The sequence below is a fragment of the Amblyomma mixtum genome, chromosome 5, assembly GCF_055824585.1.
Source record: "Amblyomma mixtum isolate Tamu chromosome 5, ASM5582458v1, whole genome shotgun sequence".
In the NCBI taxonomy this organism is placed as follows: domain Eukaryota; kingdom Metazoa; phylum Arthropoda; class Arachnida; order Ixodida; family Ixodidae; genus Amblyomma; species Amblyomma mixtum.
Window position 1 is genome coordinate 48,325,070 of NC_143016.1, and position 13,714 is coordinate 48,338,783.

Consider the following 13,714-nt stretch of genomic DNA (forward strand, 5'->3'; position numbering starts at 1 on the left):
CAAAGTTCGTTAACGTTTCGCCTCCGTGTCTATCTCCGTTCCATCCGCTGCGCCGACAACGGCGCCTGAAAGCAGTTGCTTTTCACAAATTGCGACTTGCACGTGCGAGTGCCGCGTGTTGCAGGAAAGTGCATGCCCCCCCCCCTCTCCTCGTAATATGAACATGTCTCCCAAGAGGCGCCTTGCGCAACAACGCGAGTCATGCGCGCAACATCTCGCGTTGCCGCAACCGCAGTTCTCAAACCGCGTGCGGTGTGTCGCGGCGCCCACGTGCTTTCGACCGCTTGCTCTCCGCGTTCTCGGTAAACAAGCGACAGCTGGTGTCGTGTGCGAGCCGAAGACCTCGTTTCTGAGGGCTTGTGCAAACGACGACCACGCAGACTACACGGCGCCCCCAAGGCGAGAAAGGCCGCGGGCGAAACCAGCCATAAACGCAAGGGCTATACTAATGAGCCTGTGTATCTCGGTCCAGGCAACATGGTTCGCAATGGAAGCAGGCGTGCTTTCGGTAGGCTGAAGTTCCCGCCGAACGAAGCCGTGGCGCAAGCCTGGTAACGCGAACGTTTCGCCAGTGATACGCGAATACTTTCGTGCGGTCGCGAGGGGTACGTTCGAATATGCGTACACAACCAGCGCGGCTGGAACAGCTGTGACAGCGACCTCTCTGAAACCCGCTGCCGCAAGGTGTCGCTAATGCACCTAGCACAAACATCGACATAGGTAAGGCCACACGTTCCGTTTGCGCATCCAATCAGCCGCGAACGAGGATACCGGCTTTCTGAACGCATTAATGGCACCGGAGGCCATTAGTCATAACCAGCTCTGATATTGAGAAACTATGCTTCGAAATTCGGGGATCGTCTGCAGCCAATTTCCAGAGACAGACGGATGGGCGATACACCTCGATTATCCCTATCTAAAACGTGGCGGATACCATTAAACTCGTCCTTCCGTGCTTTTCTTCCTCGAAGCTTCTCCTCAACTTTCGTAAACCTTGTTCCCATGTAACTAAGTTTCGGATATCTCCCTACTGTATTTTCTTTTAACGTACGCTGCACAGCGTCAAAGGCCCCGTCCTCCAGAGAATCCGGTGCCAGCATTGTGGCCGAAAAATTACGGGCACTGGCAGGTGGTCTCCAGAGAGCAAACTAGGCGGCAGGTGGGCCCACCTAGGTCACGTGACCCGACGATGTTCAGGCTTCTCCTCAGTGCGTTGGAGAAGTGTGGGGAAACTCGTGATGCTGTGCGTCGTCCGATGTCGCCAAACAATCGCTTAACCACTGCGCCAGGAGTGGCATCAGGACTCCCAGGGATCTATGAATGTAAAGTAGAGAACGACCAATTCTGCATATATGGAAACTATACCCATTATGCTATCATGTCATATCCTTAAGGCGTCATATCCCTGCATATTTTTTTTTTGTTGCAGAGAAGCTTCAGATAATAAGGGAATTAATTATTTGTGCATTAATATATTTGATAGATGAATAAGGCAGCCAGGGATTTCCTAAGGAATTGAAATGGGGGTCGGGTGGGGGTCTAAATTTCTAGGGTTGAAGGGGTTTTTAGGGTACAGTAGAAGCGGTAGTCACTTTTATCGTTCAATTTGTGTCGTTGATGTGTCGCGTAGGACTAGCAACCTTTATGACTTCAACACTCATGACAAAAATTGCAAACAAATACTCCACTTTACTGAAGGACTTAAGTTTATTTATGAACAGACAAAACTAAACAAGGACCTCATAAAATGTGTCGAGAAACTACGCGGCAGTTCAGACTACTAGCAGTAAACCTTACAAAAAAAAAAAAAGTTAGCAGTTCCAACACCACTCGTGTAACGCAGACGTGGAAAACGCAAGCCGGCGTGAACCTGCACGTGTATGGAGTCACAATTCAGGCTTATACATTTTTCTGTATTCTTTAGTGTGATGAACTACCACTCACAAGCGACGATACAGGGACGTTTAGCTGACGTGTTCAAGGCAAGTCAGGCGCGCTCACTTTCTATAGCTCACACAGGTTTTGAACGCTTTGATCCCGTACTACGTGATGCGTTCGGGTTTTTGATCTGGTGGGCAAGTTTCCGAACTTGCGAAATTCGCTTCGTCTTCTGCATCTGTACCAACTTTGCATTTCTCGCGAACACGTTTTCCAAGAATCTAGTGCACACCGCGCCAGAGGCGGTGTCTGCGACAAATACTTCACACTTGGCCGAGACCGCTTCGCTGGTTTCCCTTTTTCCCCGTGTGCCACACTGACACTGGGCCGTTTGGCAATACCTATGGGCCTTTGATCTATGGGCCGTTTGGCAATACCAACCCGCGCGCGATTGAAGGGAAGCTGAAATGATTTTTTGTGAATTCTTGGTAATTCAAGAATTCGAATGTACGAAGCTTCTAAATACAGAATGTCAAGTAGTTTTGCGCTAGCAATTAAAGTGTTTCCGTAATCGCTGATTACGGAATCAGCGATTCCGCGATGATGTTCAGGCTTCTCCTCACTGCGTTGGAGTAGTGTGAGGAAACTCATGATGCCGTGCGTCGTCCGACGTCGCCAAACAATGCTTCACGGGCTTCACTTTCGGCGGCGTTGGTTTCCTGTCTTACAGCAACCGTTTCTTCGCTGGAAACGTGGCGCCGCCGTACGTGACGTCGTCACTGCGGGCTGTGCCCGGCGCTGTGCACTGCAGAGAAGCCTGAACGCCGACGCGGCTTCATTCGGCAATTACGTAACCGTGTAAATCGCTAGCACAAAGCGACTTCGCGAGCTCTGCTTCCTAGTTTCACACGTTCGACCCCTTTAAACTTGGCGCATTCTAAAACCTCTTGAGTCTAGGAACTCTTTCTGCACGGTGATCTTTCCCGGGGGCATTACGGAGGGCGCAGTCCGGCGCCGTGCCGTTAACCGGATTCCAGGATTGTGCCACAACCGCCCATTGTCCGAGTGGCCAACGACCGCATCGGAGAATGCTCTCGGAGTGGCATGTACACAGATAGACGCCCGCCGCAGGGGCCGCGATCGCAGCCCAAAAAAGATGGACTCGGCCGAAATCACTCGTTCGACGCAGCCACTGAGAGGAAGAAGACGTCATCGGGTGGGCGTGCCGAAACACACTGGCGGACCGCTTCGTGCCACGCTGCGACGTCTCCCCGTCGCGTCACGCACACACCGGGGGCTGCATACGGCCAGTCGTTTTCGAGCTTCTGCCGGGAATTCCGGCATAACCGGGCGCTAATCGCTTCCGGCGGCAATCGTAGTCGCATCGCCATCACACCATCCCGAGCAGAGCCTGGGGATGGGTGGATGCGCGCATTACAGCGGCGGCCGAACAATCACTCTATTCGTGAACGAGGTGCTGCAGATATATGTGCACGAGATTTCTCAGAGAGAGACGCTTTCTTTTCTTTTCTTTTTCTGCAAGCTTCCGTAAGCATCTCCGCGCATGATCACTGCGAATAGCTTCGCCAACTGTTTTTTATGTGTATGCGTGCGTGTGCCTCGATGCGATATGAATGTTCGAAGTTTATGAAAACTCTGTAAATACCGTGCACGAAGCACTAATCACCCACCAATTGAACTTGACTCAGAGGGCTCCAAATGCAAAGCTGTCCCCTGTCTCCGGCACCAAAAAGCGTTTTTCGGAATACCAACTAAAACTATTTCGAAACAGCAAATGCAGAAAACCGAAACTACGTTTGCGGCCAGGAACGATGCTCCGGTTGACGCAGCGATGAAGTCAGAGATGTTTTTGGCAAAACGATCGTACGTGCGTTGAATGGCTGAAATAAAGACATTAAATGACGAATCCGTTCACGAAATTCCGAAGGTGTCCAAACACAAGCCTCAAAATCACGCGGGGACAGGACAATAACGTGCAATTAATGTTTGTGACGTCGCAAACGCAGTGTTGCCAGTGGAAATCTCCTGAACTGAGGAAATGGCCGTAAACGGGCAAATTTTAAAATCGATTTGCACAGGAATGGATGGCCGCATGGCTACCAAACTAGGTGAAAATGATCACGACGCCGCTCGAAATGCCTCGACAGACATACCAGGTGTGTCAGGGAAGCCAGTCACTTATTTTTAAAAATACGCTTTTCGAGCAAAAAAAGTGGCTCTCTCAGGCGTAAGAAAACAGGGGAAACATGTTAGCTAGTAAGCGGGTTAACCAAACATTAACAGCTCACTCTTTAACTACTACAGATCGGCACCTAGTTGCAATTACAGATTTGTTGGTTTGGTTTGCTTTGGTTTATTGGGGCGTAACGTCCCGATGCAACTTAGGCTATGAGGGACGCCGTAGTGAAGGGCTCCGGAAATTTCGACCACCTGGGGTTCTTTAACGTGCACTGACATCGCACAGTGCACGTGCGATGTTTCCTGTTCTTTTTTGCATATATTATGTATTCGCCCCTCCTGCTTGGGCCTACTGTAGGCCTGCAGTATGTTCTAAATAACTAAATAAATAAATAACAGTACACGGGCCTCTAGAATTTCTCCTCCATCGAAATTCGGCCGCCGCGGCCGGGATCGAACCCGCGTCTTTCGGGTCAGCAGCCGAGCACCGTGACCACTGAGCCACCGCGGCGGGTATTACAGATTTGTAGCTGACCATTAGCAATAGGCATATCTACTTTTAGAATTTCGAAAGCGATTACCCTTAGTGGTGTGGCTCAACAAATTTCGGCCATTTCACGGGTGAACGTCATGTGGCACGAGCGCCACGGAGCGACGTTCACTAGCTGGTGGGCGTCGCTTTGCGCACGACGCGGGCGCGCGACTTTCGAAATGTAAAAAAAAAGCTGACATGGCTATTCTAATGGTCAGCTACAAATCTCTAATTGCCATACCAACAATGCTGCCGACCTCTAGCGCCGCTTCTCCCCCAATTTGCAATAAAAATTCCCTAGATTTCCCTAGATACGAAAAGTAGCTTTCAATTGTGAAAAAAAAAAAATGTATATTTATGCGCAGTTCAGTAGCAAGTTTTATCATGCAGCTACCCTATTAACAGACGCTGATAAGCAAATTAGCTGTAAATTTGAAATGAAGGATGTAAAATGAAGAACTTCTAAATGAAGCTACAAGATAAACCGTATAGTGCTCTTCGGAAATCACAAATTAACGGCTCTATATCATGTATGTTTTTTTTTTCATTGTATGCAAGATATTAGTAAACATATGTATCGGCATGTGGAATTAACTGAAATTTTTTCCCTCACATTGTGTCGGTTTCGACTTCAGCCGAAGGATGCCACGTGCAAAATGACTGGAGGTCGCTTAAGGAATGTACAGAAACTGCGATATAAAAGCTGTTCGTCCATTCGCTGCGACTGCTCTAGAGGGTGGCTGACGTAGCAGTTTAAGTCAATTAAAACAATGAAGCAGTGATTGTTACAGCTTTTGTAGGCCTCATGTGACCTCAACTCAGTTTGTTCGTCGTGGTGGAACTGGGAATTATGGTTCTGGGGCGTCTAACGTCGCAAAGCGACGCAGGCTATGAGGGACGCCGTAGTGAAGGGCTCCGGAAACTTCCACCACCTGAGGCTCTCTAACGTGCACTGACGTCGCAGAGAACACGGGCCCCCAGAATTTCGCCTCCATCGAAATTCGACCGCCGAAGCGCGGGATCGAACCAGCGTCTTTGGGGTCAGCAGCCGAGCACCATAGCCACTCAGCCACCGCGGCGGCAGAACTAGGACTAGCTAAGATTTCCAGCAAGGCGTTCCTTTCTCAAACAAAAATGACACCCTTGTTCTTTTCTAGTTATCAAAATAAACATGCAGATATGCTCACTAAACAGGAATTTCACGTCGTGCAACGAGCTCCATATACAGCGTGAGGAAGGGGCGCGCGTGTTGAGGGAAGGCGGTGGCACGCCAGATCACAGCAGCGGGTGCCACTGGCCACGTCAGGGACCATACACGTCCGACTATGTCCGTGTAAAGGCTGGTTCCCATGCATGCAAGCGACTGATAGCGTCCTCGAGGGTGCCTTTCTTCTGGCGCGTGCATTTGATTGTAAACCACAACACCGGTCACACGCTCCTGCTCACCCAAAAATGCTTTCGGAACTGCAAATAAATCACACATTTCACATGTCAAAGGCAATGCACACTGCAGATGTATATGCCAAGCAGTGCAATATAAACAGACGCTCACTCCGGTATCCCCAGGTGGTCGAAATTTCCGGAGCCCTCTACTACGGCGTCTCTCATAGCCTTAGTCGCTTTGGGACGTTAAACCCCGTAAACCAAACCAAACCAAACCAAACCAAACCAAACCGGTGTCGGCGAGGCGCCTGACGACCCGATAAACGAATTTTCGGTCGTTCATCGCCGTGTTTAGGCTATCAAGTCGATTTTCATGTCATCTTCGCTATCAGACGAACTTGACAGCAGTTGATCAACGGCGGCAACCATCCGTATTCTCTGCTCCATCGCGTGAGTCTGTGCGCAGACACGAGCAGGATAGTATGGGTCACCGTGTACGGCTAAAGGCGGCTTGTCCGCAGCACGCGTCCCGCAATGATTGCCGGGATTGCACCCTTGCGAACCGCCGATTTTCCGGGTGCGAGTCGGGGCAACGAAAAACTGACCCGGTAGGGTGCGCTTCCGGTGATCTGCGGGTGCGCACCGGTGCAGTTGATCGAGGATGGAAGGTGCGCACCAAGGCGCCCCGGTGCGCACCGGTGCGGGCGATCGAGGATGGAAGGTGCGCACCAAGGCGCCCCGGTGCGCACCGGTGCAGTTGATAGAGGATGGAAGGTGCGCACCAAGGCGCCCCGGTGCGCACCGGTGCAGTTGATCGAGGATGGAAGGTGCGCACCGGTGCAGTTGATCGAGGATGGAAGGTGCGCACCAAGGCGCCCCGGTGCGCACCGGTGCGGGCGATCGAGGATGCTATGAAAGTTGAGCAGCGCAGTGCTGCGAAAAATTGGTAACTTGTTGGAAGAATCGCCGCTCTGACTGCTGGAGCCGCCGCGGTGGCTCTAAACAGCTTTTGCGCCGTAGCAACAAAGCGTTTTCACTTGCATGTGAAACAGGATTTACTCGAGCGCGCGGCGGTGTTGTGCGGGCCTCCGTTAGTTGTAGAGAAAAAAACAACGAAAAGCTTGTGCTGTCTTCCCAATTTGAGGGAGAAAAAAAAAAATGAAACTCTCCGAGCAAATATGAGAGAAGCCAACAGCCACAGAAACCAAGGAGAACAGGGGATTTTTTTTAATTAATTTTTTTGTGGTGTTGATCAAGTAAGAATACTACTGAATATGTTGTCGCTTAAAGCTAATTTATTAGAAAAGCAGAAAAAACAACCACATGCCGCCGGTGGGATCCGAACCCACGACCTCCGAATTACGTGTCCGGTGCTCTACCTCTGAGCTACGGCGACGGCTGTCAAACCTGCTTTCGGGTGTATTGATGTCTACAAATAACCTAACCTTGAGAGTGTTCATCAGCGCCACCCACGTTCGTAAGCGGCGGACGTGGACCGTCCTGAGTTACCGCTGGTGTGACGTAGAACGCCGTCAAACGGCGAGGCAAATGAAATTTCCCTAGATTATACAAAAAAATCCCTTTTCCCCTAAACAACGTCCAAATTCTCTAGATCTAGGGAAAAATCCCTAGGGTTGGCAGCACTGCATACCAAGTGCCCATCTGTAACACTTAAAGGGACACTGAAGAGAAATTGAAGTTGACTTGCATCGACAGAATACCAGCTCCTGATTACAAAAACGCCATTCATACTGACAACAAAGCTCTTGTAACGCAGAAAAGAGCAAGAACCAAAATACAGGTATCGCCGCCACCGGCCAAACTCGCAAGTACAAGCTTCATGACGTCATAGGACAAAACAGTGTTGCTAGAACCAATAGTTCTAGCAACACTAGGACACGAGAAGACACGAATCACTGAGGAGCAGCAAATGCATGCGCAAATCTCCTTGACGTCGCCAGATGGAGCCACATACCCGACAGCTACGCGCGCTCCTGCAGCGCCGGGACCAATCAGCGCTTGCTCTCAGCGGTATGGGGGCTCCCGGTATTCTGCTAACGGTAACAAGGTACACGGTATGCTAAATGTGTCTATTTGCGAGAACTTCGTTGACGACTTCGAGAACGGGATCCATTGTAACGCTGGCAAAACGCCGGTGCAAATGTAAACGAAGCGACGGCCGCAATAGCCGATAGATGCCTTCAACGTGCGGCCGGCGGTAGCTTTCTTTTCGGCTGCTGCTAGGCCGCACTGCTGGCCGCCAGAAATCACGGAGTCTGCGTCACGTCATGTTCACGTCATATTTCACGTCGCTTAGTCCTGTGTCGTCATAGGAGAATCCCAAGTTTGAATCAGAGCGGCGGGAAAAACTTTTTCAACTTCGAATCCAAATTTCTTAGAAATAAATGCGTCTTTCGCTGCCGGCCAAGTGGCAACAAAGCCATGACATGCCGAACTATCGGATTTTGCTATAAAAAAAATATTAATAGTGCTCTCCTCACTGTCCCTTTAAAAAGTTGACTTCGAGAATTTACACACACGGCTAACTGGTTAACGTGATTCACCTCTTTTCTGACGTCGCCAACATTGATATTGCTATGGCGCAGAAGCCATCTTTTTTATCTTTAAAAGACCTATTTCTAAAAATTAATCGTGCGCTTCCCTGAACCTTAAAAAAAGCCAGCCCTGGCGGACCATGGCGCTGCATTTTTAAGAGTAACACATGCCAACCAACTCGACCAGCAACATACCTTCCCTGAAACACGTGGTATACGCACTTGCACGGCATCGGTAAGGACTGCATATAAGGCACTGCTCGTACACCCTACATGTTTACGATATCTAACCCCGTAAGGTACAGCTCTACTGGGCATGCGTTCAATGAGGCGGGTGCTATTGGACAGAACGCCTTTTTTCCCCAACGCGGCAGCAACAGAAGGACGAAGACAACACGGCTCTTTCCGGCAGATGGTTTACCTCCCAGTGGCTGAAGAGGAGCTGCGGGTTGGCCAGTCCCGAGGTCTGCTTGCGGATCTCGTTGGCGAACTGCATGCTCTCCACGACGGGGAGGACGGCCGTCACCTGGAACATCTGCGAGCCCTCGCGCAGGTCGCCGCCCAGCACCCGGCCGTGGCGGCGGCCCAGCACCGCGTACATCTTGCCTGCAAAGGAGCATTGGAGGTTACATACATATTAACCCTTTCGGGCAAAAGCAGCAACCAGTGAAAGGAGCTATATACCATACGCGGTGCGGTTTTGAACCTGGGGGTTCTCTCGTTTGCTTTGTTTAGTTTTCTGCGAGGTGTTGAGCTGCATGCGGTAAACAGATTCTTGAAGGCTGGTAGTTCGGGCTTCAAGGGACCGTGACGGCAGCGTTTTTGCCTCGAACACCCGGAACGAAAAGGGAGCGGCAATTATGCCGTGTTGCTGAGCCCGGTGTGCCTTTGGACAAAATGGCCTGACTATCAAAGGCCTTCGAGGTGCCCTTGTGACAAACGCGTCACTCTACGCGGACACCTGAGCCGCGGCGCGAGATTGGGGGGGGGGGGGGGGGGGGGGGGTGCGGCCCACTGACTTACCCGCACCAGTGCCCAAAGGATGTGCTGCTGCGACTATCACCAATACAACTCCCAGAGCCGCTTATCGCGAACACTTACAGTTACAATGCAGTATTTAAGCCATTCTATAGAATAAGAATAGAAAATAAATAAGGACAAAGCAGGCTATCAAATGCAATTTTTTTTTTCTCTTTCCGGCCGCGTTATCCAGATTGGAACAGTCCTACAGTAGGAAACCGCGGCTATGTAACTTCACGTTAACATAGTATAAGTGCAATTATGAATGGCCAAATTACGGTTTGGAATGTAAACGATAAGAGTGATGAAAATCGTCGCATATGTGCGAGAGCGAATTTCCTGCTGAGTAAAGTAATGCTATAACAGCGATCCGAAAACGAAACAAGGCCTCCATGGCCAAAAATGAGTGCTTCTTGTGGCACACCGATGCCGTCACTAATGTATACACTGACGGAGAAGCAGTCGTATGCGCTTTGAACAGCTATTGCAAACGAGGCATGACATATCATGAAATGACCTACCAGAAATACGATTTTATTTTGTTCCTGCTCAAGCGGAGAACAGTTATGGTCGTGTGGTCAACGTTTGTGGCGAGTCAAACGCAGCACTGCTCGTCGAAAACGGCTAACTTTAAAACTAACTTAAAGTTGCACGGCTGCAGATTCCGTTGGAAGCGACCAGGACAAGTAAAAAAAAAAAACATCAGCAAGAGTACAAGAACACTGTAAAAAAAAAAAAAATGGGGGACTGCTTAACCACATTCTTAAAGAAGCAAATGCGATAGCATCTGGAAGCTGGCCCAACTCCAAGTATATTTCAAAGGACCCCCCACATTTTGGAAGTAAGCCCGCCTCAGAAACTAGATTAAGGTGAATTAATGTGTGGATCAAGGTGATTTAGCGCGGATTAGTATGATTTAGTGCGCTGATTAAGGTGGATGAGCAGGTCGGGCTAGTACAATCCCAGATGATAACCAAGTGGAAGGCAGTGGAGCGCATTATAGTCCTCAGGTTTTCAATTTTGGCGGTGCTGATCACGTCACGACTCTCTCAACCAATCAGGGAATTTCGCTCCGGAGAAACCGGGTGATTTTTGCAAGAAGAAAACCCAACTGCTGTCGTATTAAAAAAAAAAAAAATTCCCGGAGTTTCGCAGCTCTTCAGTGGGATATACTATAACGTATGATATGCGGGGTTCAACGCCAAAAGGCCGCACATGAACTACGAGGGACGCCGTAGCGGAGGGCTCCGAATTAATTAAAAGGTTACTTAACGTGCACTAGCATCGCACAGCACACGGGCGCTTTTGGATTCAGATTCCACTGAAATGCGAATCCTACGTCCTTTGGCGTAGCAGCCGAACGCGCTAACCACTGAGCCACCGCAATAGGCGCGCGGGATGTAATAATTGGGCAGGTTGGTGAGTATTCGTGGCTTAATGCAGCGCAAGAACATAACGAGATGGTCAACAATAACACACAACACACGCCACATTAAGTCATGCGTCTGGCGTATTCCTGCGCCGTACGAAGTCATGAACCTCAAAGGAGATGCTCATTCATTCTCATCAAGTGGAATCAGACCGGACCGTACGAGCGCCTCTTAGTAGGTCATGCACACTGGCTCGCTATCACCACAACGTGCAATCCACGCGTTCGCTGTGTGAGACACGGGTTCTGAGAAAACGCGACACCGCTGCGCAATGCGCGTCCCCGCCGAAGCGACCGCGCAACGGCCGGCCTGACAGCCTAGCTAGCCTAGACTAGCGGCGGATGCATGGCGCGCGTGTTCGGAGAGAGGCGCGCGCAGACAGCGCCGCTTTCGAAACTGCAGGCGATGGCGCGAATTAAAGGCGCCAACCGGAGAGGGAACATTAGACGACGAGCGGCGCGGAAGCATGCTGTCCGCGTCTGACGCGTGAAAGCTGCGTCACACTTAAAGCGAACACCAATTGTGGGCCGCTCGATTTCGCGCCACTTAAACGCTAAAAGATGATTCTCACGCCTCCAGGAATCGCTATTGTCGGCGGGTTGCCTTGCGCGCTTTCCACGAGAGCTGTCTGACGCATCTGACGGGACCTATGCGGCGATATATATATGCTCCAGAGAGATAAGCACGTGCTCATCTGGTAAAAAAAAATATATAAAACATACAGCAACGTTCACTCAAAATTATACCAGGTTCATCATCAACTCATCACCGATGTTACTGCAAACGACTATAGTCGGATAAAACTCAAGAACGCAGCGGCAAATTCCTCTCACAGTAGCCCCTCCAGCCAATGTCGTCGACCGGTTCGGGCGGCCGACCTGCTGCCGTAAAAACGCTTCAAGTATCCCGGCCTCTACCTTGAATGCAAACACAGGCCCATCGTGAGATGTTTTACCATGACCAAGTGCACCACACTACCAGCGCGGAGGGCTCGACCACATGAGCGAAGAGGTCGTGGCCAGCTAGGCGGATCAATGCGGACGAGCCTCTCGGCAGCACCTCTGGCAAATTCAAGCGACCACACCTCTTATGACTACACTTCATTTTTCACAAACGCACGCGCAGCGCAAGCTTCAGGTAAGCCCCGCCGCGGTGGCTCAGTGGTTACGGCGCTCGGCTGCTGACCCGAAAGACGCGGGTTCGATCCCGGCCGCGGCGGCTGAATTTCGATGAAGGCGAAATTCCAGAGGCCCGTGTGCTGTGCGATGTCAGCGCACGTTAAAGAACCCCAGGTGGTCGAAATTTCCGGAGACCTTCACCACGGCGTCCCTCATAGCCTTAGTTGCTTCGGGACGTTAAACCCCAATAAACCAAACCAATCCAAATTTCAGGTAAAAGATAAATTTACAGATCACAAAGCTATAATCGCGGACAACTTTTTGGGGCACTGCAACAGCGACTAGGCGGGAAAGGAGACGTGCCTTTGTTTCCGTGCCGTGGGGAATGGTTTGTTGATTGTTAGGGTTAGGGATGCGGAGGGAGGTTGGAGAGAGGGTACGGGGGTTGAGGTAGCCCGTGTCATGGGCACAAAGGACGGTCTCCTGCCCTTTCCTGCCTAGCTTCTGCTGCAGTGCCACACTAAGTTGATCTTAAGCTGTTGACGTTACTTCTTGCCCCTGTCCCTGCCAGAGAGTTCGAACAAAGACAGCGGGAACATTCCACGATATTATTTGCGAAAAGTTTCCCGCGGACGATCCCGATCAGCGGCTAGCTAAAGCAGGAGACGTCATTCAGCACCGGCGGACATTCGTCGCGCGCACTAGCCAACGCAGAAAGTGTGACTGGTCTGTCAGGGACTGATGATTAAAAAAAAATAAGGATAGCTTCGCTGCGTTACAACTGGTCGTCATAATCGTCCCGGCCAAGCTCGAAAACCTATGCTCCGCTAACAACACATTCATGAAGCAGCGTACGAAAACGCGCGTAGAAGAAGGCAGAAAAATAAGAGAGGCCGGGGACCGAGGGTGAGGAGTGGACGCTACGGGGCCCGGCCGGTGCAGCGAAGCAAGCGCACCACTGGCCGTAAGCTGCACCCACAGCGCCTCGTCCACCACTCATTCACCCAGCCAGCTGAGCACTCCCCTCTGAGCGGGGCTTCGGGGGGTAGGAAGGAGCGCGCATATCTGCCGCAGCAGCCTGCCCGTGGGCGTGGTCCGGCCAGTTCCTCCGGGGGCCCCCGTGCACACAGGCGCACGACGCCACGCTCCGGGCACGCGCGCGAGGCGAGAGTGTGTGCGACCCGCGTGTTATGCGCGTTGCGGCTGTAGTGGAGGAAAACGAAACGAAAACTGCAAAGGCCAAAACACGAATGTAGAACCGACAGAGGCGCGTGCGGCGAGTACTAATCGCGCCGCACAGCTTCGTTCGCCGCCGCAGGCCAGGAGGAGGAGGAGGATAGTGAGCGCCGGATGCGTTCGCCGCCGATTCGCGGAACGATTTCAAGGGGGGCCCCGCGCCCAGCACGGGGCAGAAGAAGACGAAAACACCACTCCTCTCCGTGGACGACGGTGAGTGAACCACTCGGGGCCGCAAACACCACCTCTGCCACTCGGCCGCCCAAGGGACGCGGCGCGTGGCGGCCCCAGAAACGCGCCACTTCCCGGAAAAGAAAAAGAACTGGCCCGCGCGCGTGCCAGCTCTCTCCGCAGAGCGCTCTC

At 51.4% G+C, this 13,714-nt stretch overlaps 1 protein-coding gene across 2 annotated transcripts in view; it reads right to left on the minus strand.

Annotated features, from left to right (window-relative positions):
- Window positions 1–13,714, minus strand: part of LOC149342036 (elongation factor-like GTPase 1) — a 152,048-nt gene that overhangs the window by 2,515 nt on the left and 135,819 nt on the right. The window contains exon 19 of one of the 2 annotated variants that reach the window (XM_089544344.1): window positions 8,969–9,153. The exons of the other annotated variant lie outside the window; for it this stretch is intronic. Within the exon in view, the coding sequence (XP_089400470.1) occupies window positions 8,969–9,153 (185 nt within the window). The remainder of the gene's footprint in view (window positions 1–8,968; window positions 9,154–13,714) is intronic. 2 annotated transcript variants of the gene reach the window in all.